The 23,695-nt window shown below is 48.6% G+C and overlaps 1 protein-coding gene across 1 annotated transcript in view; it reads left to right on the top strand.

The window, feature by feature from the left end:
* The first annotated feature begins 1,274 nt into the window (after positions 1–1,274).
* The window catches only part of PARVA (parvin alpha), a 172,482-nt gene continuing 150,061 nt past the window's right edge, over positions 1,275–23,695 (top strand). The window contains exon 1 of the mRNA XM_004751997.3: positions 1,275–1,532. Coding sequence (XP_004752054.2) covers positions 1,397–1,532 — 136 coding nt within the window. The 5' untranslated portion in view covers positions 1,275–1,396. The remainder of the gene's footprint in view (positions 1,533–23,695) is intronic.

Here is a 23,695-nt window from a genome sequence, read left to right as displayed (position 1 = left end):
ATTAGCTGGAATGAAGGCGGATGTGTTATTTAAAGCTTTAGGAACACATCCTAGGAAGGAAGCACGGGTTGGCCCTCTGGGGAGCTGCAGTGGGCACTGGGAAGAGATTCGAAGTCCAGGCAGCTACTCCCCCGTGGCTTTCTGTTATTCAGACCACCTGGCTTTTTGAACCCACTTCCTTGCTCCCTTGGTTGGTTTCTCTGCTGATCCCCTGCCTACGGCTAAAAACGAACATTCCAGTAATGGAGTCTTCTGATCACCATTAAGTGCCTGACTTCTGACAACAGTCTCTAACTTAGTTCTGATTTTTGATTGAGTTCATCTGATTGGCTGCTCTCCAGTCAAACATTTACTCCCTTTGGGGCCGGTGGTCACCCAAGGTCAACCAGCTGTAGCTACTTGGACGAAACAGTTGCCAAGGGGGCTGTGTGAGGGGGAGAGACAGCCCCGAGAGCCCCAAACTTCAGGGGGGCAAGCACAAGAAAACGTGCCTTTTAATCCTTTCTAGCAAGTCCTTCAGTCGGGTGTTTGGTGCCACTCCATTATCCCAAATGAGTTTGGTTGCTGTTCGGTTGCTTTCACGCACCCAAGATAAGTTTGGGGTGCGGGGTTGTTTCACAGGACCCCATGGTCGTACCTTCCCATTCAATTTACACCAACATTTGTGTGATCCTCCTTTGTATAAGCCATTGGGCTTCCAGAAACCGCTAAGAAGAAGCCTCAGCCCTGCTCTAACGAACTTCAAACTTCTCACCCTGGGATGGAAGTGAAGAGGAGGCTGACCGCTATAGGTAAGCGTAGCAACATGGATATATACCTAAACACATTTTGGTTCACTCTCTTTTCCCGGAGCGGACTCACGCTCTTTCGTGGACACAAGACATGGCCTAACCATCGTATAGGCAGAAATGCAGGGGAAGAGCGAGGTCCCCAGCCAGCAGGGACCCTGGGAGAGCAGCAGGTCGCTCCGCTTCAGTCATCACCCAAGCCCCGATTTGCACCCGGACCGGTGGTGGGTGCCGAGCCCGGGGAACATGTGGCTTCCAGGCTGGAGCGCTCCCAGGCTGAAGGGTCTCACATACACACACAGACGAGGCCGCACGGCCTGCAAGGGGGCAGATTTGGGGTACCCTCCCCGCTCCGGGCAGTCAAGGGGCGCGGGTGCAGGCCCGAACGGCCGAGGACCCCGAGCGCGCAGCTCCTTCCAGGGCGGAGGGCGGCGCGAGGGAGAGAGAGAGAGAGAGAGAGAGGGAAGGGAAAGGCGAGCGTGAGCTGCCTCAAATGCTTGGAATAATTCCGCTTCCGTTTGGAAAGCCGCAGCCTCAGTCCCGCCGCACCCGCCCAGCGCCAGCTCCGCGTCCCGGCCGGCCCGCGCGCGGCTGCCCGCTCCGCCGCCATGGCCACGTCCCCGCAGAAGTCGCCCTCCGTCCCCAAGTCCCCCACTCCTAAGTCGCCCCCGTCCCGGAAGAAAGATGACTCCTTCTTGGGGAAACTCGGAGGGACGCTGGCCCGGAGGAAGAAAGCCAAGGAGGGTGAGTGCGGCCCGGCCTGGCGCGCGGCAGGGCCGGGGCCGAGAGCGGAGGGCCGAGGGCCGAGGGCCGAGGGCCGGGGCTCCGGGGCCGAGCGGGAGCGCGCCGCGAGTGCCCGGCGCGGTGGGGGCGCGTGGCGGCGCTGTGCGCGCGCTGCCCGGAACGCGGGGCCGGGGTTGAGCGCGCCCCGCTGCTCGTCGCCGCCGCCCAGCTCCGGGTGGCCGGGGGCGGGGGTGGGGGGCGCTGCTCGCCAGGGCCCGGCGGCGCCGGGGTGCGACAACCCGGGGTCCCGGGGACGCCTGCGCTGGGCTGTGGGTGAGAGCCGCGGGGCCGCGGGAGGCGACGGGGCCCCCCAGGCGGAGGCGACGTTCTCGGGGAGGCCCGCGCCCCCGCCCTCTCGGCGCCCGAAGGCTGGCGTTCTCCCAAGTTCCTGCGGAAACTTTCCCGGGCGCCGCACTCTCACTCGTTGCCTTCGTTGGCCTTTGAGATCAGCTCGTTGCCTGACCCCACGGAACCTCAGAAGCAGAGTTAGCCTCTGGATCTCGCGTCCGCCCGCGGGGCCCAGCAGGGCGCTATTAATGTTTGTTGAATGAATGAGTGGCTTTCCTAGCGGCCGGGCCCTGTAATAAGTGGCAAACTCTTACTCACGGGGAAAGCCTGGATTAGACACACTCAGCATCGCACTGTGACCCTTTTGTGAACTCAGGAGTCGAGGGGTCTTGTAAAAATCATTTTCTTTTCCCCACCAGGGTGAATGGAAGTGATCTTGTTTTTTTTCCAGGACCATTTGCATGTGAAATACTTTGTCTCATTGGCGGAGTTCACATCTTGGTTTTTGTTTGAAGTGACAGTTCAGAAGAAGCTCTAATGATGTGTAGATAGAAGTTGCTTGGTTAAAATTTGTTATAGGCTGCTTGGTGGTTTGGGAATATTGCTTTTGAAGGCCGTGATGCTGCGATGAAAAGTGAGTTCCGTGTTTCTGAGTTACCTTCTAGTGTAAAAAGAACTTCCGTGCTGAGAGTTATACAACAAAGGAGTGAGAAGCAGTGAAACACAGCCCCAAAATGTTGTTCCTGGTTTGGTTATTTTGGTAAACCACTGTCTGAGTAGTATATAGCTGGTAGCAAATCATGGAATCCTGGCTTGGAAAGCCCTTAATTACCCTTCTAACCTTTTCCTGCTATAGTCCTGGTATGGGCTCTCTAGCTAGGACTAAACAGCTCAGAGTTTCTGAAGCTCCTGAACTACCGGGTGTGCTCAGCCCACCTTTGCTAACTCTTTAGAAAAATTTGTTGTAAAAATACAGAGTTGGTCTCCACCTAAAGAGAGAGAGAGAGAGCATCTCTGGAGCCAGAAGAATGAATCTGATTGTAGCTCTTCACTCCCCCCCCCCCAAGGGGATTAGTCTGTTTCCTGGAGTCTTCCTTCACCAGTACAAACATCCTCTGTTCTTATAGTCGGTCCTCATAGGCATGATTTTATGGCTTGCTGGTGTCCTATCCCTTCAGTTTCATTTGGGAGCCCTGCAAGAGACAAGGTCAGCTCAGTTGGGATTTGGAAAATACTGTCATGAAAGCTCCATTTTCAGAGGTGAGGGCAGGGGTAAGCAAAGCCAGAAAGGATAGTAAGGCACCTAGGGCCTAGCGACAAGCTCCATTTTCAGAGGTGAGGGCAGGGGTAAGCAAAGCCAGAAAGGATAGTAAGGCACCTAGGGCCTAGCGACAGACCGGTGGAGGCTTTTACCACCTCGAGATGGGAAGGGACAAGAGGAGCCAACGGGAACCCACAGAGAGCTGCAACTATGGAAGGGGGAGGGTGCTTGACAGCAACTATGGCTGTAGAGAGACACAGTGGCTGGCAGTGATGGGGAGGTGGAACGAGGAGATAGTGGTACAAGAGATACTGTGTCTTCTCTCTTCTTGCCCTTGTATCTCTTGCGGCCACTTCCCATTGGCTGGACCCAGAGGGAAGGAACCTGAGCAGTGCAACCTGTAGGGGTCCGCTCCCTCAGGGCACAGAGCAGTGCAGCGATCATAGTGGGGCACGCAGGGAAACGAAGATAACCAGCAGACCCTTCCAAAGTAAGCGGCCCAGAAACCCACATGGTAGCCTCAGAGTCTAGTCCAGCCGCCCAGGTTAGAAGGGGGCTGGCCCCTCCTTTGTTCTAGCCCAGACACCAGGTTCTAGTATTGCTTCTTCTTACTCTGTCGCCTACCTCACACTGTTAGCTCGCACTGAACTGGTTATCAGCTTATTTAAAAACAGTTTCATGCTTGTGGCTCCTGAACCGTTCCCTTCCCTGTCTCAGATTTACTCTGTTGTGTTTTTGAAATAGATGCAAGATCTTACTCTTGCTATCCTTAACTGTTAAGTCCTGAGTCTTTTGTCATTCAGCTTATGAATGACAGCAGGTGATATAAACGGTGAGTTTGCTTCTTCTACAGGGGCCCACCACCACTCAGCCCCAACTGCTCGCCGCTGTGGGTGGTAGTTCTGTGAGCTCAAAAAAGGCAGCTGTGTGTGTGTGCTGAGTCTCAGTGATCAGTGCTTTCCCTGTCAAGGGCCCACTACCCATCACTTCAGTAAGAGTAAGGCTAGATCTTGCTCTGGATCCTGCAAAAACTCACAGCTCTGTGCTTTGCAGAAAGAGCTTTCTCCTACTTCTCCCGTACTAATGTTCTAGAACGTGATTCCTCAGGGTCACTAGTGTGACCTTGAGCATGGAGTTCTCCTGGGTCCAGGGACTGCCATTCATTCACTTGACACCTGTTGTGATACCAAGATTGGAAAGACATACTACATGTAAGAATATTCAGTCAGTAATATAAAAATATATCTTTTTAAAAATGCCCACTACATACATCATAGAATGACTTTTGATATAAGTCGTTATAGAATGACTTATAAGTCTAGAATGCATTAAAAGTAGTCATCACTCCTGTGTTTTCAATAAAAAAATAATAACTTTAGAAAGAGAAAATAGGGGCTCCTGGGTGGCTCAGTGGGTTAAGCCACTGCCTTCGGCTCAGGTCATGATCTCAGGGTCTTGGGATCGAGCCCCACATTGGGCTCTCTGCTCAGCAGGGAGCCTGCTTCCCCATCTCTCTCTGCCTAATTGTGATCTTTCTATGTCAAATAAATAAATAAAATCTTACAAAAAGGAGAAAATAATAATGAATACTGTTATGCTGAAGATAAATTTAAAAAATTTTACCAAAAAAATGAATACTGTTATGCTGAAAATAAATAAAAAATAAATTTTTAAAAAATGAAATAAATATTTTTTAAAAGTGAAAAAAAAAAAAGAGAAAATAGAGGTTAAAAGCATGGTCTTTGGGACCAGACATCCTTGGGTTTGATTTCTGGTCCAACCCTTTATTTATTGCTGTGACTTAGGACAACTTCCTTATCTCTTGAAGCCTCTGTTTCTTCATCCATAAAATGGGAATAAAGCATGGAATATGCATAGCATGGTATGAATAATAAATGGTAGCTATTAAAATCGATAGCTCAATTTGACATAGTCTTTAAAATTTGAAATAGTCGGGGCGCCTGGGTGGCTCAGTGGGTTAAAGCCTCTGCCTTCAGTTCAGGTCATGATCCCAGGGTCCTGGGATTGAGCCCCGCATCAGGCTCTCTGCTCAGCAAGGAGCGTCCTTCCCTTCCTCTTTCTCTCTCTCTGCCTGCCTCTCTGCCAACTTGTGATCTCTGTCTGTCAAATAAATAAATAAAATCCTTAAAAAAAATTTGAAATAGTCTTTTTGTTATGGACTCCGGGAGATTCTACAGATTCTGCAGATAGCCTAGGATCTTATGACTATGAAGCTCTTGTAACCCTGCTTTGGTCCCTTTGGAAATTAGGAATTTTTCCTTGTACACCAGATACTCCTGTTTCTATAATGTCGTATTTCAGCATTATTTAGATGATTTTATTTATCCATTAGAGTGACGAGAGTGAGCATTTGTGCACAAGCAGGGAGAGGGGCAGAGGGAGAGACTCTGGAGCAGACTTGCGCTGACTGTGGAGCCCCAGGCCAGGCCGGATTACAGCACGGAGAGGTCGCGACTAGAGCTGAAATCCGGAGTCAGATGCTTAACCAACTGAGCCACCCAGGCACCCCCTATTTCAGCATTTTAGCGTATCTGGGCCCATTGTCAGGAGTTGTAGTTAAGTGGCTTTGTTCTGTGGATCTTCTCTTTTGTGGTTCCAGCCCTCCTTTATGCTATATGCTATGTGCAGCCCCCTGGTGTAGGTCCTGAGACTAGCCTTTCAGAGTCCTTTGCCCCAAAGGGTCACCTTTCATCTTTCTCCAGATCTGTCCTCAAGACTTGCTCTTTCCAGGGACACCATCTGGAATTGTATTTGCTAGTTGGCAGTGCCCTGAGTTGGGTCAGCAGCAATGATTATTCCTATCACTTACCCATTTATTATCCCTTAGAGTCTGACATTTTGTCTGGTGCCCAAAGTATCCAATAAGGGCTTTAGTGTAATAATTTTAAAAGAACACTGGGATTTACCACCGTGGTTCTCATTGGCCTTCCACTGTAACTGGGAAAGATTCCCCAAACTCTGCAACATATTAATGGTTTCAGGAGTGGGGGGAACCCTGAGCCTTACTGAGCAATTCTCTTTTCCCTGAATCAGTGTGTGTTCTCATTTTCCAAAGTGCCGCCTCAAACCCTCACCACCCAAGCTCTTCCCCACACCGGGAAAACTAAGGCCCAAGTATGAACTTGTTCATTTTCCCTTTGCTCCCCTGGATCTGTACCTCCTCTCACGCTCCTTGCCTGCCTTAGTGCTTTACAAAGAGGTCCCTTGTCCCCTTGACTGTGAGGCCATTCATTTCTGCCCCCTCCCGGACTTGGCTTAGCCAGATTCCTTTGCTCTCATACCCTCCGTCTCTTCTATGCCGCTCTAGCCCCTGACATTCTGCAAATACGCCCAAGTCTTTCCCATTTGAAGAAGATCTCCTGACACTGGTTTCTTCTCAAGCTCCTTGACAGCGGATCTTTAAAGAATTGCCTTAACGGCTTTCCCGGGCTTATCTCCTAGTCACCTCTTGACCCACTAGCCTCATTCTTTTAGTAATCATTTACTAAGTGCCTACCATGGACTAGGCATTGTGCTGGGATATGGCCCAAAAAAAACAAAAACAAAAAAACCCACAAAATTCTCTGCCCTCATGGAGCTTATATTCTAGTAGTGGAGACAGATAATAAACAAGATCAATTGGTAGATTGTGTTGTATTAGAGTAGTGACAGAGGCTTTAGAGCAAAATAAAGCAGGACAAAGGAACACGGAGTGTTGAGGGTTGAGAGATGGTTGGCACTGTAAAATGGGATGTCTAGAAAAGACCTCTGTGAGAAGGGTATTTCTGAAAGATCTGAGGGAGGAGAGGGAGAGAGTCATGTGTATGTATTGGAGAAGAGCACTGCAGGCAGAGGGAATGGCAAATGCAAAGGTCCTGAGGCAGGAGTGGATCTGATATGTGGAGGGCTGATGAGGAGGTCGCTGTGACTGGAGGAGAGCGTGAGGACAGTTGTGGAAGGTGGTGAGGTCTCAGGGGTTAGATGGAGGGTAGGGGCGGGTTGTGTAGGGCCCTGGAGGCCATTGTATGCCTCTCCTTTACTCAGGGAGATGGGAAAGTTTCAGGGGGGTTGCATAGGGGAATAACATGACTGCACTTGTGTTTCAGTAGGATTGCTCTGGTGTGGAGCTGCGTGACCACGGGGGCCGAGCTGGAAGCAGGGACGTGAGCTTGGAGGTGGGGGAGAGCAGTGGGGGCCTGGAGTGGGGAGGGGCGCTGATCCCAAGTGTAGTCGGAAGATGTGCGGTGGGTAGGATTCACCAAGTGGTTGGATGGAAGACGGGAGGAGAAGCGAGATGACTCCAGGGATCCGGATTTGAACGGTGGAGAGAGAGAGAGCTGACCGTCGCTGAGCTGGAGCAGCTGCAGGGGGATATGGTTTGGGGAGAAAGACGGGGGTCTGTTCAAGAGAGGGGCCTGCTGGACTTCGCAGTGGCGGTGTTGAATTCACAGTTGGTTCCGGGAGCCGGGCTTGGGGTCGGGGTGGTGGTGTCTGGGCTAGGAAGTAGAAGAGGCCCAGGGCCTGTGCCCTGAGGCTTTTGAGCATGGAGGACCCATGGAGAGAGGCTGAGCAGGAGTGGCCCTGGGATGGAGGGAAGTGGAGCGCATCCGCCTGTTCCACAGGGCAAGCTTCACAGGCTGAGGGCTCCCAGGACCCACGGTCTCTTTTTCCATCCCTGTTCCACTGGGGCTTTTGGTGGCAGTTGACATTTCTTCATCCCTTTTCCTCAAAACATCTCCCTTGACCTTATTCCTCACTGAAATCGTTCCCTGTGTCTCTGACTAGTCTTTCTCGGTCCTTCTCAAGTTTTTTTGTGCCTGTTTACCCCCTCACACCATTTCCTGGGGCTCTGACTTCCCCAGCTTTGTTCTCTGTTTTGGGGTATTCTTTTTTTTTTTCCTCTCCCATGGATTATCTCACTGACTCCCAGGGCTTCAATGACTCTCTGCCCATTGATGCTTCTCGAATCGATGTCTGAAGGCCAGATCTCTCACCCATAGGGCAGACACCACTCTCCCCCACTCCCCCATCTCCTGGATCTCTCACGAGACCCTCCAACTCCACACGCCCTCGAGGACGCTATTACCCATGCCACTTGCCCTAGTCTGCTTCTCTCTTTCCACCATCCCACCAGGTGCCCGAAGCCGTGGGCTCCCTTCCTCTCGGCAACCTCCTCTTAAAGGGCAAATAGCAAATATTACAGACCTCACTGCCCCCTCCCCCCGTCCCCCAGCCTGTCCTGGGTTCTGCCCTTGTTACCATAGACAGGAGGTGAAGGAGCATGTGTGGCTGTGCTCCAGCTGGACTCTGACATTTGAATTTCATGTAATTTTCATGTGTCACAAAATGTTCCTTTTCAGTCCTTTTAAAGCTTGAAGCTACGGCCCCGGCCAGTGGTCCCCTGCCTCACCCCACTTCTCACCTTGGGTCCAGCCCCAGAAGTGCCCTTTGTCTTCTTCGAGACTCACTCTTTCTTTCTTTCTTTCTTTCTTTCTTTTTTTTTTTTTTTAATTTTAACATTTCTAGTTTCCACCTGAAATGTTGCAGTATCCACTCCATTGGTCTCCCTGTCTCTGGTCCTTTTCAGTTCAATCCACCTTCATCCTTTGGCCAATATACTGTTGTTTGCTAACACCAAGATCACGCCCCCTCAGTGTGTTCATGATCTCCCCAGCTGCTCCTTCTGTCACCCTTCTGCACCCTTCTGTCTTACCTCTGTTTCCCTTTCAGGAATCCTCCAGTTTTAGCCGCATCCAACCACTCTTTATTCCCCAAACACATCACGTCCTTTCACACGTGTTCACCTCTATATGTGCTCTTCCGTATTTCTGGCATGACCTTCATCCTCTCCTTATACAACAAACTCTTATTCAGTCGTTAAAACCCAGTTCAGATAGCCCCTTCTGCCGAATGCTGTCCTCAGCTCCCCTGGGAAGTGAGTGCTTCCTTCTCTGTAGTCCCATGCCCCCTTGTCTGTGGCTCTTTTGTGGCACTGGCCACGTTGCCCTGTGGCCCTCTGTGGTTGTGCATGTCACAGGCCATGCGGAGGGCCGGCCCCCCTCCGATAGGCCCCCTGTCTGGCGTAATATTTAACACATGATGATACTGGAGTTTCCATGCGATGAGTTTCCCCATGTTTACCTTGGTGAAAACGGTCCCCCCGCTAACAGGTTGCGTAACCTTAGGCCTCTTCCTCTCTGCGCACTTCTCGCATCGGCGGACTAGGCTACGTAAGCTCTCAGGGCCGTTGCAGCTCTGGTGTTCTGTGATTTCCGAGCTCTTATTTCACCAGGCTTCTCTCAAATTCAGTTTTATTGTCTGTGTAGGGTGGTCTGGGAATGACGTCATCACAAAGACCTCTTTCTTTCCTCTGCTAATGAAGGCACCTCCGAGTCGGGAGGAGGAGATGGGAACGGGGATAAGCGGGCCCCGGCCCAAGGACGCCTCCATATTAGGAATCGTTGTCTCACGGAATATCTCGATTTGGTTAACAAGCACAGCTCGTAATTATGTTTTAGCCATTAGCGCAGAAGAGATGAAATCCTCATGTAAACACGTGTAAGCATCTAAAATCACTAGTCACTGTCATGGAAAAAAGAACACGTTTGGGAGACAATAATGTCAGTATACAACAATTTCAGTAATTAAAAAAACTTTTTAAGAATAAAATACTTTGTATGGTGAGTGCTGTGAAGTGTGTAAACCTGGCGATTCACAGACCTGTACCCCTGGGGATAAAAATATATGTTTATTAAAAAAAAAAGAATAAAATACTTCAAGAAGGGCAAAAATATACCGTTAAGTGTTCAGTGCATTCTGCATTCCGAAATCAGGAAGAAATCCCTATGAAGGTTTTGTCTGACCACTGGAGCCCCCAGGACAGGGAGACCTCATCCAGCTTGGGCTCTGGACCTCCTCCCTTCCCTCTTTTTCCCTGTGGTCTCTGAGAGGGCAGGAGTTGTGTCCGTCGTGCTCACGTTTGCACGGCACATGTCTTTCCTGGCTTCAGGTACTTAACAGTCACCCTACAAAATGGCGAACTAATTTCCTGAATTGTCAGTGGGCATCTGATTCCTCCTGAGGGTGTCCTCAGCTTCTTTCAAACTCTGCCCAAGTTTGAATGACAGTTTTGGGTCCCCTGCTTTCATCCAGGCCTCAACTTCTGGCTGCACACGCACACGTGTGTGTGTGTGTGTGAGAGAGAGAGAGAGAGAGAGAGAGAGGGAGGGAGGGAGAGAGAGAGCTGCCTCCTCCCACCAGGAATCTCTTTATCCTTTGTGGAAGGACATTGTCACTTAGCCCTACTCTTGGACACACATGCTAAGGCTCTTAAGAACAGAACTTTTGGGCCCTAGAATCTCTGGGCAGTGATGGGGCAGTGGGGGCGGTGGCCTGCTGGTCAAGGGTGGAGACCCGTCTGAGTGTGTAGAGGCCGGTGTTCTTTGTTTTCATCCAGAAAAGCTTCCTCTGTGAAAATGGCGTGGCATGATTACCTGATGAAGCTTAAATGATGGAGGGCTGAGGTGAAACAGCCTCTGGGCAAGGTTTGGGGGAGACAAAAAAAGGTGCAGACTGAAATTGCAAGAGATTCAAACTTCTTGTAATTCCCCAGAGCCTGCTGGTCAACCCCCCCTGCCCTTCTCAGCTTTGCCAAACCAGGGAAATCCAAATGCCTGCCAGAGCAGGGCCACCCTCGTGACTCTTTAGTGAGAGAGCTCCACCCTGCTGTGCTCCCCACTCTGACCCACTCAGAAACAGGACCTCCTAAAGGGAGAGATTAGCGGGAGGCCCAAGCAGTGAATTGTAGCCGCTTCTTCTGCGTGCTGGCCTGGGATAGGCGTTTGCAGGGGGTGCAGATCGCCATAGGACTTGCCGAAAATCTGGTTCCACCAGCAGTTACTAAGCGGTAATTCTGTTTGCTGGGAACATGCCAGCCTACCAGAGCCTTAGAATACCTGTCTTTGTGGCTAGAGACCTTGTGTTCCCTTCAAACCAGCCGTAGGGACGAAAGAAGCAGTGAACTTAATCAGCTGAAACAAAAGTACTCTTCACTACCGCACACTCTCTTAGGGGAAGGAAGAAGGAACCAAATTGCTTAGCATCTAATTTTTCAATAAAAGTGGTTTTCTTCCCCCGTTATAAAATTAACCCATGCTTTGGGGATTTATGGGAAAATAGAAAACGGGCATGTGAGTTCCACCTCCCAAAGACAATCACTATTAGAATTTTGATTTACCTCTGTCTATTCTTTTTCTTCCTTATAACTTTTTTCTTTTTAATAATCGTAAGTATACCATGTATATTACATAGATCTCTGTATCTCTGTTTTTCGTTTATTGTATCAATATATTTTGTGTTGCATATCTTACTAAACATACTTTTTATGGGTGCATAATATTCATTGAGTGAATGTCTTTTTTTTTTTTTAAAGATTTTATTTATTTATTTGACAGACAGAGATCACAAGTAGGCAGAGAGGCAGGCAGAGAGAGAGAGGGAAGCTGGCTCCCCACTGAGCAGAGAGCCCGATGCGGGGCTCGATCCCAGGACCCTGGGATCATGACCCGAGCTGAAGGCAGAGGCTTTAGCCCACTGAGCCACCCAGGTGCCCCGAGTGAATGTCTTCTTGTTCACTGACGCTTTTCTTTTGGTCCTCTTATTTTTTTCTAGAAATTATCCTACCTAAAACGTTTTTAGAAATGAAGAATAATTTTCTTTGGAGCCCCAGAAGTACAGTTGTAGGGTCCAAGGGTGACTTTTGGCTTCCCTAACCCTGATAGTTTATAACTGATGACCAAAGAGAGATTCCTGCTTTTGAGTCTGGGTGGTCTTCCTCTTAGGCTGTTTGAAAGTAAAACCAACAGTGTTAGGCTCCTGGTCAGCAGGACCAGGTCCCTGAGTTGCAGGATGGGGTAGGATGGGAGGGGGAATGGGTCAGGGGAGTACAAGTTTCCCTCCCAGTCAGTAACATGTTCATAGTGAGCTCTAGGATAGGCAGATCTTAATTTCAGAACCTTCTCTTGGAGCCATCCTTCATCCACATGTGGCCCAGTGTAGCATCCCAAGTGTCTGCTCTTCTAACAAGGCCCAAGGTTTCTTGGGAATGGTCATCCTTGAAGTTGCCCTGAGAGTCCCAGCACCCCCCCACTCCTCTCACCCCCGCAGCACTGAGTTCTCACTCCTTCATGTGAGATCCAAGAAAGCCTCCGTCAAAAAGTCCCTCCTCGCCTTCATCCCTCCCTCCCTACCTCCCAACTCCTGAATTCCTGGACTTGTCTCACCCCTGGTAACCACAAATGGGAAGTCATGACAAGACTGTGAGCTAAGGGCTCCAGGGGACAAATTAAGATTGCCAGGGTTGAGGGCTCCTTAGGACACATGACACTTGCAAGCTGGGTCTTGAAGCCAGAGGAAGAAACCCCTCCCTGCCCCAGGCTGACAAAAGAAGGGATAGGATTCAGGAGCTTTCAGAGTTTCCGATGGATTTTGACAAGAGCAGGCTGGGCCGATGCCTCCAGGGCTCAGTTTCCTCAACCTGCATTAGCAGTGAGCAGTCCGGTGTCTCATTTCATCGCTAAGAGTGGATCTGAGCCAGTTGGAGCATGTAATGATCACACCCAGCACCCCAGGGAGTGTTTCTGGGGAGTCGCTTGTGGAGGCGGACTCCCTCCCTGGGTGCGGTGTGTCAGAGCCTTTCTTTCAGCCTTGAACTCTACTCCATTCCCTTCGCTCATTCCCTTATCTCTTTTAAAATCCAGAGGGCCCTCCCCTCCTCTATTCTCCGAAAAACCCAGTCGGACTCCGAGGAGCGGTGAACGGAGCCGTGAATGCAGTGGGTCCCCTGGGGATAATGTTGATGTGGGACTACAAAAAAATGAGGCCACAGGCCTGTTTCTGTTCCCTCAGTGACACAAACCCCGGCTGCAGGGCTCCCCAAAACACCAGGGTGTGCCACGGGGCAGGCTCTGGGCTTAGTTCTTCCAGGGATACAGGGATATATGCATGGGTAGAACCCTTCATCTGCCAGTTGTAATATGACCTTGACTTTTCAACCTGAAGCGATTCTTCCTAAAGCAGATTTTGGCTTAGCCAACGTGGCTTTGGCAGTAGGGCAGGCTGGGAGCCCCTGTGGAGAGACACAGAGAGGGGTTCAGGAAGAGGGTCTGTGGTCCCAATCTCCAAGTTAAGGGGACAGGCATTCCGGGTTTGTTGGAGGTGACAGGGTCCTGAGGTTCTTGGCATCTGTTGAGTGCCTGAGTTCTGAATCTGAAGGGCTTATTCAAGTCCAGGGTGGGGTCTCATATTCAGGGTCTTGGAGGCAGATGCTGGCAGAACATAGCAAGCAAGTCAGGGCCCTAGCTGAGTCGGTGAGGGGCGGGGGCAGGCTTCGGGTGCAGTGTGGACTCTGGAATCCCTGTCCCCGCAGGCGGAGGGAGGAGAGGAGTGTGCCAGCGCTCGCGCAGGGACCCTGCGTCTTGCCTCACTCATTGTCCCCGCTCCCCTACACTCCAGGTTTGGAAATCTACTTTCCTTTTAGTGGAGAGGGGTTTTCCTTTAAGCCTGAGCTGTCCCTGACTCCCAGCCCTAGGCTGACCTGTAGGTGACAGGTAGTTACCAGTGACAGCTGGGAGAAGCAGGGGCAGCAGGAACCCACAGTTATGATGCTGTCTGCAAAACACGAAAGGAGGGTAACACAGTTGCATTTGAAAGCAACCCAGGACACTGGCAAGTGCCGAAATAGCCCTTTGCAAGGAGAAGCAGGTGCCTCTTGGCTGACAGTGGCAAGGCTTCTGTGGGTGGACTCAGTAGCCCTTCCTGCGGGTGGACTCAGTAGCCCCTCCAGCACACGTCCAAGGGCCCGGGGAACAGAACGATCCCTCCGCCTGCTTTTCCTCCACGCCTGTCATTATGGTAAATTGCAAGGCTCCCACGATGACTCCAGAGCGGCAGATCGATCTGTTCCTTGTGGTTGTCACTGTGCTCCCCGTGCCGGGGTGATGGGCACCCAGATTTCACACCTTGTAATGGCCCTGCCAGGGGTGGATGTTAGCACAATTGGGACCTGACACTTCAATAAATCTGAGACATTCTGCTGTGGAGATCAAAGTTCAGAATTGCTTAAATTGGTGTTGGAGCAGGTGGGAAACAGGAGTCCGGAGCCATGAATTGGATGGATAGCAATTGTCGTTCAATTTGTAAGGCCTGAGTGTCAGCTTTTCAAATGATATGACATCAATTTAAGTGATTTTGGGCTCCCAGCTCCCTCGCCTATTTAGTATGACTGGGATTCATGGTCTAGCTTAGGGTCTTCAAGAGGGAGGGCTGAGGGGACCAACACGGCTTGTATCTCTGGGGTCAGACGGTTGTGTTTGGGGTGTGTGTGGCATCATTGGGTTGTCAGTGTTTGTGGGAGTGCGGCTGACCATCTCACCTCCTGCCTGGGTGTGTTGGTAACCCCCCATACCCCGTTTGCAGCCGTGACCTCTCTCCTGAGCTCTAGGCTCATTAGCACGGGTATGTCGCGGCATCCGTTGCGGCACACAGAGGTGAAGCCGCATTTTAACACAGGCCGTGGTGTTCTCAAAGGCTTCAGATTGGAGGGGGGGGGTGTGCTCTGCTTTCTGGTGGCAGTTCAGGTCTGGAGGAGAGGTGGTTTGAGCTCTATGAAGGAATGGGGGAGGCTGCAGCTTTACTGAGGAAGAGTTGACCCATTTAAACAGTGTAACTCTGGTTTTAATATATTCACAGTTATGCAACCATGGATGCAATTCTAGCACATTTTCGTCACCCCAGAAAGAGACCTTGTATCTATTAGCAGTCACCCCACCTTCCATCTCAATTCCCTTAAGCCCCCTCCCCCCAGGAGCCACTAATCTATATGCTGTCACCAGACTTGCCTATTTTGGACGTTCCATATAAATGGAATCATATAATCAATACGTGTTCTTTTGCAACTGGCTTTTTTCACTTAGGGTAGTATTTTCTTTTTCTTTTTCTTTTTCTTTTTTTTAGGATTTTATTTGTCTATTTGTCAGAGAGCAGGTGTACATGCAGACATTCAGGGAAAGACAAGTAGAGGGAGAAGCAGGCTCCCTGCTGAGCAGGAGCCTGATGCAGGGCTTGATCCCAGGACCCTGGGATCCTAACCTGAGCCTAAGGCACATGGTTAATTGACTGAGCCCCTCAGGCATCCCCTTAGGGTAGTATCTTCAAGGTTAATCCCTGTCATCGTACGTAGCCTATATTAGTACTCTGTTCCTTTCCATGGCTGAAAAGTAGTCTGTTCGATGGATAATACAGCGTTTTGTTTATCCATTCATCCGTTAATGGACATTTTGATCGTTTGCATTTTTTGCTGGAATGAAGACTGTAGCTATCAATTTTTATGTATAAGTTTTTGTGTGAACATATGTTTTCATTTCTCTCGAGTACAAGAGAATATGTTTAGCATTTTAAAGAACTGCCAGGTTCTTTTCCAAAGGGACTGCGCCACTGACCACTCTCACCATCAGGGCAGGAGGGGGCCGGCACCCCCACAACCCCACCAGCACTTGTCACTGTCTTTCCTTTTTGATGGTCGCCATTGCGGTGGTGTGAAGTGTAGCTCACCATGGTTCTCGCTTGCATTTCCCTGAAAGGTCTTGTGGTTGATCATCTTTTCATGTGCTTTTTGGACATTTGGAGATCTTCTTGGGTGCCCAGGTTTTCAGGTCCATAGAGTTCAGTGCACATCTCCTCAGTCATGAAGAGGGCTCTGGCTGCTCACCCAGAAAGGTACATGCCAAGAAAGTCTCATCCTCCCGTGTTTTGTTTTTTTCTTGTTGGCGGGAGTGCCAGAGACTTGCCGCATCCTGTATGAGGTGCAATTCATCTTACAGAATGACTGTATTCCTGAAATATTTCCTGTTAAGCAAATGATCATAATCCTGTTATACCACTGGCTGTCATTATTAAATTGGAAATTGATTGGAATAAAACTTTAGGCCCAGATTGTAAATGTGGGAAATTCCTGATGGTATACTATTACATTTCAAATAATCATACTAAAAACAATGAAAATACCATCAGGGCATCGGGGCAAGCACTTATGATGCTGTGTGGGCCAGACAACGTAGTACATGCTTCAGATACATTAAGGTTTGACCTTCCTAAAACCCCATGAAATAGGTATTACTAGCAGCTTTGTCCCTTTACATATGGGGAAAGTGAAGGACAGGGAGGCCAGGTAACTTGCCCAAGGTCAAGGCTCATGTACTAGTTAAGGTAACATTAGCTGCTATAAGAGATAAGCCCCCAGATTCTCAGAAGTTTAACATAATAAAAGCGTATTTCTTGCTTATAACAGAATCCCATGGCATCATTCTTTTTTTTTTTTTTTTTAAAGTCATCTCTACACTGAGTGCAGGGCTTGAACTCCCAAGCCCAAGATCAGACGTCATATGCTCTACTAACTGAGCCAGCCAGCGCCCACCTCCAGCCCCCTTGATTGGATTGCCTTCCACATGGTCATTCAGGGATCTAGTTACCTTTCATCTTACTGCTCTTCTTTCTTCGAGGTTCTTTGAGTCCTCACCAATCAAGGGGACCTGGTGAGAAAGAGAGCAATACTACAGTGGGAAGTTCTGACCTGGCAAGCATAGGCTTGATGCATATCACTTCCGCCCACTTAAGCACTGGCCAGAGCTCAGTTTTGTGGCTGCACATGAGTGCGAGAGAGGCAAAGAAACATAGTTGTCTGCCCAGCGGGAAAGGAAATGAATTCTGGCAAATACATGCGTCATTTTGCCATTGCTGGTGAGTGGAAGATGTAGGATTTGAACCTGGGCAGTCTGGCTCCGGAGACTTGCTCTTCACTAGAATATTCTACCACCTTACGGTGAACAACAGCTCAAAGTCTGAGAAGAGTTTACTCCCGTGTCCTTCCACTCTGATGCTGTGCTTGGGAATTCTATCAAATTCTATCAAAGTCATTGTCTTTCAGTGCCAGTCTCTGTGCTCTACATTTTACATGTTCTGTTTCATTGAATCCTCACATATGCCCCCATGAGATATAGGGGATTATGATTATTCCCATTCTCCGTTCTCCAGGTGAGGAGGCTAGTGCCCAGGACTTGGGTAGGCTTCCCGGTGTAAGTAAGTGGCATGTCTGGTCTTCTCGCGCCTTCGCACAAAACCACCGACCATGGTAGGGTTTGAAGGGAAGGTGAGAAAGCCTACGCCACCAAACCCCAGCTAGAACCTTGTTTAGATCCTGCTCCAGAAGGATCAGTTTCTACAAGGGATTTGTGGGACAATTGGGAAAAAACAACCACTCACTAGAGATTCAATGACATAAAGGAATCATTATTCACTTGTGGGGGGTGAGAACGGCATCGTAGTCATCTTAAAAAAGAAGGGAGTCCTGACCTTTTCCAGGTGCCTATGGAAATGTGGCTCTATAAAATGTCTGGAGGTTGTTTTGGGCAATGCAGTGCAGGCGTTGAGGTGTAGCTGGACAACAAGGGACCCCACTTTGCTCATTGCTGCAGAACAATGATGAGTACATGGAGGTTGGCTGTACAGCCTCTCACTTTGGTGTATATTTGAAATTTTCTGTAATAATTATAATAAAAAAGAAGACTTTAATGAGTGGGCTTTCTGTAGCCCCCTTGTTTGTAAGTGAAGTTATGGGGGTGAACAGCTGAGCAGCAGGGACATCTGGGTGGCTCAGTTGGTTAGGAGTCTGCCTTCGGCTTAGGTCATGATCCTGGAGGCCCAGGATTGAGCCCTGCACCAGGCTCCCTGCTCAGTGGGGAGTTTGCTTCTCCCTCTGACCTCTCCCCTCTCATGCTCGCTCTCTCTCTCAAATAAATAAAAATCTTTAAAGGAAAAAAGAAGAACAGCTGAGCAACCCACAAGGTTTCTAAAGCAGGCTTTCGGGTTGCGGCGGGGGAGGGGGTTCTGTTTGGGTGCCATTGGCCCGTGTTTGAATTCTGAGATTCTCCCAAAGGCAGTGTTGAGGGCCCGGGGAACTGAGCTCCTGAAGACGATCCTGGGGCTTCCAAAAGGGAGATGCATGGGCTCCCTGGGTGAGGGGGATCCAGGCGGAAGGTGGGCTCTGCCCTGGCCGGCAGCCTCCGCACAGGCCAGCTGTGCAGCCTGCGACAGCTATCTCACTGAAAGGCACTGCACGGCCCCGGGCCCCAGCTGCACTTTAATTAAACACTGAAAATCCATCAAAGACTCGGCCTTCTCAGTCGGCCAGTTCTCTGAGTCCCAGGTGAAGCCAGCTCTCGGCTGGCTGCAGGCCAGGAGGAAGGTGAGCTGTGGGCCCTCCCAAGTCCCTGCCTAAAATCAACAGCCAGGGCTCCGCAGCCCAGCTTCTGACCTGATGCAAATTAAGCTTGGCATTTGGAGATGGTATTAAATGTCCTAAATCAATATTCTAGAGGCAGGATCAGAACAATTAAAAACCCTGATTTCCTCCTCAGATCGTTGGCGTATATATGAACAGAATTTGTCCATTCCCTTTTCAGACTCAGCAGGTCGAGAAGGAGGGAGGCCGGGCTGGTGATGCTGTGAGCCCACTTTTTTCCATGCTCAGCATCTTTTCCTACTTGGACACATATGCAACATGTGTCAGCACACAAGGGCATTGGGCTGTGATGAAACATTTAATCCTTGCAGGAACCCCGGGAGGGTCAGTCATCCCCACTTTACAGATGAGCAGATGGAGGCTTGGGTGAAGTGACTTGTTCAAGGTCTCTGCCTCTAAGTGGTAGAGGAAGGATTTGAGTTGCTTTCTTCAAGCTCAAGTCCAGTGCTTTGCTCATGGTAACACAGCTGGCTTTTCTGTATAGTGTTGATTCTTCATAATCATAGATTATAATATAGTGTAAACATAATGTTTATATGCACCGGGAAAACGAAAAATTCATTTTACTGACTTTGTGGTGATAATTGCTTTATTGCGGTGGTCTGGAACCAAACCTGCATTATCTCCAAGGTATACACAGTAATATTATTATCAGTAATAATAATTAGTAACAATGGATTAACCATAACAAGAGTAACTGTTTAATACTTTAGTTTCTCTAGTCTTAGAAGATGTTGGCAGTTTTTCTGGTTTGTCCATTTGTTCAACCAATGCAATGCAACCCCTGCACTGAGGGGCAGCCTGGTAAGGAAGTTTCTGGACTCTGGAGTGCACCAGACTGGTCCCACCACATGCTGGCTGTGTGACATGGGACAAGTTCATCATCCTCTCTGAGCTGGGGCTTGCTCATCTGTAAAATGGGATGGTACTCCTACCATTGCCACACCACCCTCCCCCGCCTCTGCCATAGGGTTGTCATGGAGATGAAAGGAGTATGTGCTTGCAAAGTGTTTAAAGTAGGGCCTGGCTCTCTGTGGTTATTCTAGAAATCCGATCCCCTGGCAGACATCGTCAAGGCTCTAGAGGAAGACCTCTATCTTTGTGCTCATGGAACTCACCTCTCGGGTTTAGCCAGTTAATATTTTTCATTAAACTCCTGTTTATGGAGTTATTATTATTTTTCATAAAGCTCCTGTTTTCGGGGCACCTGGGTGGCTCAGTGGGTTAAAAGGCCTCTGCCTTTGGCTCAGGTCATGATCTCAGGGTCCTGGGATCGAGCCCCGCATCTGGCTCTCTGCTCAGCAGGGATCCTGCTTCTCCCTCTCTCTCTGCCTACTTTTAATCTCTGTCTGTCAAAAAAAAAAAAAAAAAAAAAAAAAAAAAAGCTCCTGTTTTCATTAAACTAGCTAAGCATGTTTATAGTAAAAAATCAAAGAGGCCCGAAATATAAACTGAAAAGGAAGGGCTCCTTTCTGCTTTTCTATAGTCAGGATTTAGATAGACTGGTGTAGCCTATAATAACAGTAATAATAATAGTATATAATAATGAAATAATTGTGCATCAGGAATGTGCTGTTGTGCAAGCATACACACTTGTCTTCTTTGTGTACAACTGGAATGTCATGGTAAAGGGTGTTTGGCAGTTTATACTTTTCCTCTTACCTATTCATCCCTCTTGGGTACAGGCATATCTTGTTTTATTACACTTTGCTCTATCACACGTTGTGAATGTTGCATTTTTTTTTTTTCCAAATTGAAGGTTTGTGGCAACCCTGCATCAGGCAAGTCTGTGGGTGCCATTTTTGCAACAACATTTACTCACTTCATGTCTCTGTGTCACATTTTGGTTATCCTTGTGATATTTCAAACTTTATCATTTGCTGCGGCAATTGGTGATCTGTGATTATGACGCATGAGAAGCTCAGGTGATGGTTAGCATTTTCTGGCAATAAAATATTTTTAGTTTAGGTATGTACATTTTTATATTTATTTATTTATTTATTTTAAAGATTTTATTTCTTTATCAGAGAGAGAGGGGGGAGAGAGCGAGCATAGGCAGACAGAATGGCAGGCAGAGGCAGAGGGAGAAGCAGGCTCTCCGCTGAGCAAGGAGCCCGATGTAGGACTTGATCCCAGGATGCTGGGATCATGACCTGAGCCGAAGGCAGCTGCTCAACCAACTGAGCCGCCCAGGCGTCCCAGGTATGTACATTTTTAAAGACGTAATGCTATTGCACATATAATCATAGATTATAATATAGTGTAAACAGAATGTTTATATGCACCGGGAAAACAAAAATTCATTTTACTGACTTTGTGGTGATAATTGCTTTATTGCGGTGGTCTGGAACCAAACCTGCATTATCTCCAAGGTATACACAGGTCTTTCACATATGGATTCACCTCATTTTTAAAACAATTTTATGCCTTGCCTGGGTGTGCCATAGTTAAATTTAACCATTTCTCTATCAGTGCACATTTAAGGTTTTTGTGGTGTTTCGCTGCTCTAAACAGTGCCACATTAAGCATGCTTGCAAACAGAAGCATTCTGTATCTGTTTGTATAGTAAGTTCTTAGAGATGGAACTGCTGAGTCAAAAATTTGTTAGGTCTAGATTGTTAAAAAAAATTTTTTTTTTAAATTTCTTATGTTAGGCCTAGATTTTGTTGGATATTACCAAATTGCTTTTGAAAAAGGAAATGCTGGGGAAGAAAAATGCTACCCAAGCTTTAAAACTCCTCTTTCTTGTGGAGTATTGAGTTTTGAAAGAGAGGGTGGAAGTGAAAAGTCAACCTTATCTTTCATTTTACTGGGAGTGCTTTTCCTTGGCCACACATTTTTAGGCATCAAATTCTGGGCTCTGTCCTCAGTGCTTGGTACAGACAGAATGTTTTAGACTTTAAGGCAAAATCCTATGTGTGCTTAACTGTCTCTCTACACGTGGGCCCTTTGCTCCCCATTCTCTGAGGGAAGGACTTCTGTCCTCTAACTTTCAGAATATATTGGCCTCACACTTTTCTGGAAGGGTCTTTCTTTGCTGCAGAGGTCAAGACTTCACACTGGCAGAGAAAGTCCCGCAAGAGCATCTTCGAGTGAATATCTGAGTCTAGGGTCTTGCTAAGCGTCCATCAGCCTGGCCCAGGCCTTTCGGCCTCCTTGAATTCCTCCAGGCCCAGAAACAGCTGGGTGCCGCCGCTGATGCCCTTCCCTCTGCCTTCAACAGACTGATTTCCTTTTAGGGATGACTGCTTCACCAACCCCCCAGCCAACCAGGAGCAGAAAACCCAGTGACGAAGATAATAAATTGCGTCCAGGGCCACGGGCAAGGAGGGGAGAGGAATGACTCATGAGCCCCTACATCCTCCTGGTACATTCCGAGAGCTGCCTTCCTCAGGGCTTGAATCACTCCCTGAGAGCAACACCCCGACCAGACCGTGGAGAAGGCCAGCTGTTGTTTGCTGAGTGGGTGAGGGGGATGCAGCCAGGGCCCTGGCTGGAAGCAAGTCCTGTTTTTTGTTTTTTGTTTTTTTTCCTCTGCACCCAATCTTTTGAATGGGCTGGTGACTCTGGCTGCCCCTGGGAAGCAGGCACAGGGCAGGTCTGCTTTCAAGGGGCTCATGGTCTAGCCTCTAGGGACCCCTGTCCTCCTATGTGTAGCCCAGCGCCCTGGTCTGTCTCCCTCCAGACCGAATGGTGTGGTGACCCTCGGCGAGTCACTTTGTTTCTCTGAACCTCAGTTTCTCCCTGACAAAATGGCAAAGAAGAATTCAGTACCAATCCTTAGGGTTGCTCATAATTAAGGAGGTAATTCCTTAATTCCAATGCTTAGCACGGAAGCTAGCGCCCCCAAAAACCTTAATGATACTTGTGGTCGGTACCCCTGCTACCCTCCTTGTGACAATTTTGCAAATAAGAAGTTAGGAAATATGGTCTGGCTGTGGCTCTCACCCCTGCCCATGGTCTGTAATAATAATCGTGAACTTTAGGCAGAGCTTACTGTGTTGTAGGGTTTTACGTATGTTGACTCGTTTCATCCTGCCAAACCCCATGAGTAGCTAAGTGATAGCTTCTGTTATCATCCCCATCTTAGGCACGAAGGTACCGAGGCACAGAGACGTTGGACAGCTGACCCCTAGTTCGTCAGTAACGGAGCTGGGACTCGGACCCAGGTTGTCTGCTCCAACAGCTGCTTTCTTAACCACTGTATCATTTGGCTTCTCAGTATACGTTTCTATGTTTCTGTAAGACCGTTTTCCGAAGATACAGCAGTTAAGTGATATTTTATCTGCTTTGTGCTTGCATTAAAAAAAAGTTCGTTTTTCTCGTAATAGCAACATAGCGTTATAACATCGAAAAGCAAATAGACGAAGGTCAGTCTTTGTCTATGATACTATCCCTTGACTGGTGGTCCAGATAAAGGCTGGTTCTTTTTTTGTTTTTTGTACTTTACGGATTGTGGTCCTCCTGTGTGTGACTGGTGCGTAGCTCATGTAACCTGTACCTCTCAGGGTGACAGCCCTCAAGCTGGTCTGTGCCCTGTTGACCTATACAGCTCCTGGGAACTCGTGCTTGGATATCACAGCAATAGCAGATCACTAGAAGTTTCTCAGTTATTTTCTTGTCATGTGAAGTGACACACGGTTCACAGACTCATGCCGGTCTCTAAGCAGCACTGACTTAGACACTGTTTAGATTTTAGCATATTTATTTTCCAGTATTTTTCTGGTTTTTTTGTTTGTTTATTTTTAGTCTGTATAGACATTTCTTTTGCTCACTACACTTCCCATGACAATGTTACTGTAAACTATTCTTGAGAATAATCTTCTTTTTTTTTTAAAGGTTTTATATACTTATTTGTCTCAGTGAGAGAGAGAGCACAGGTGGGGAGTGGGGGGTGGCAGGCAGAGGGAGAAGCAGACTCCCCTCAGAGCAAGGAACCTGATGTGGGACTTGATCCCAGGATACTGGGATCATGACCTGAGCCCAAGGCACACGCTTAACTGACTGAGCCACCCAGGTGTCCCAATTCGAGTATAATCTTTTTTTTTTTTTTTAAGATTTTATTTACTTATTTGACACAGCGAGAGAGGAAACACAAGTAGGGGGAGTGAGAGAGGGAGAGGCAGGCTTCCTGCCAAGCAGGAAGCCTGATGCGGGGCTCAATCCCAGGACCTTGGGATCATGCCTTGAGCTGAAGGCAGATGCCCAAGGACCGAGCCA

The sequence above is a fragment of the Mustela putorius genome, unplaced genomic scaffold (genome assembly GCF_011764305.1).
Source record: "Mustela putorius furo isolate JIRA1106 unplaced genomic scaffold, ASM1176430v1.1 tig00003859_pilon_pilon_pilon, whole genome shotgun sequence".
Lineage (NCBI taxonomy): Eukaryota > Metazoa > Chordata > Mammalia > Carnivora > Mustelidae > Mustela > Mustela putorius.
This window is presented reverse-complemented; position numbering and strand designations above follow the sequence as displayed.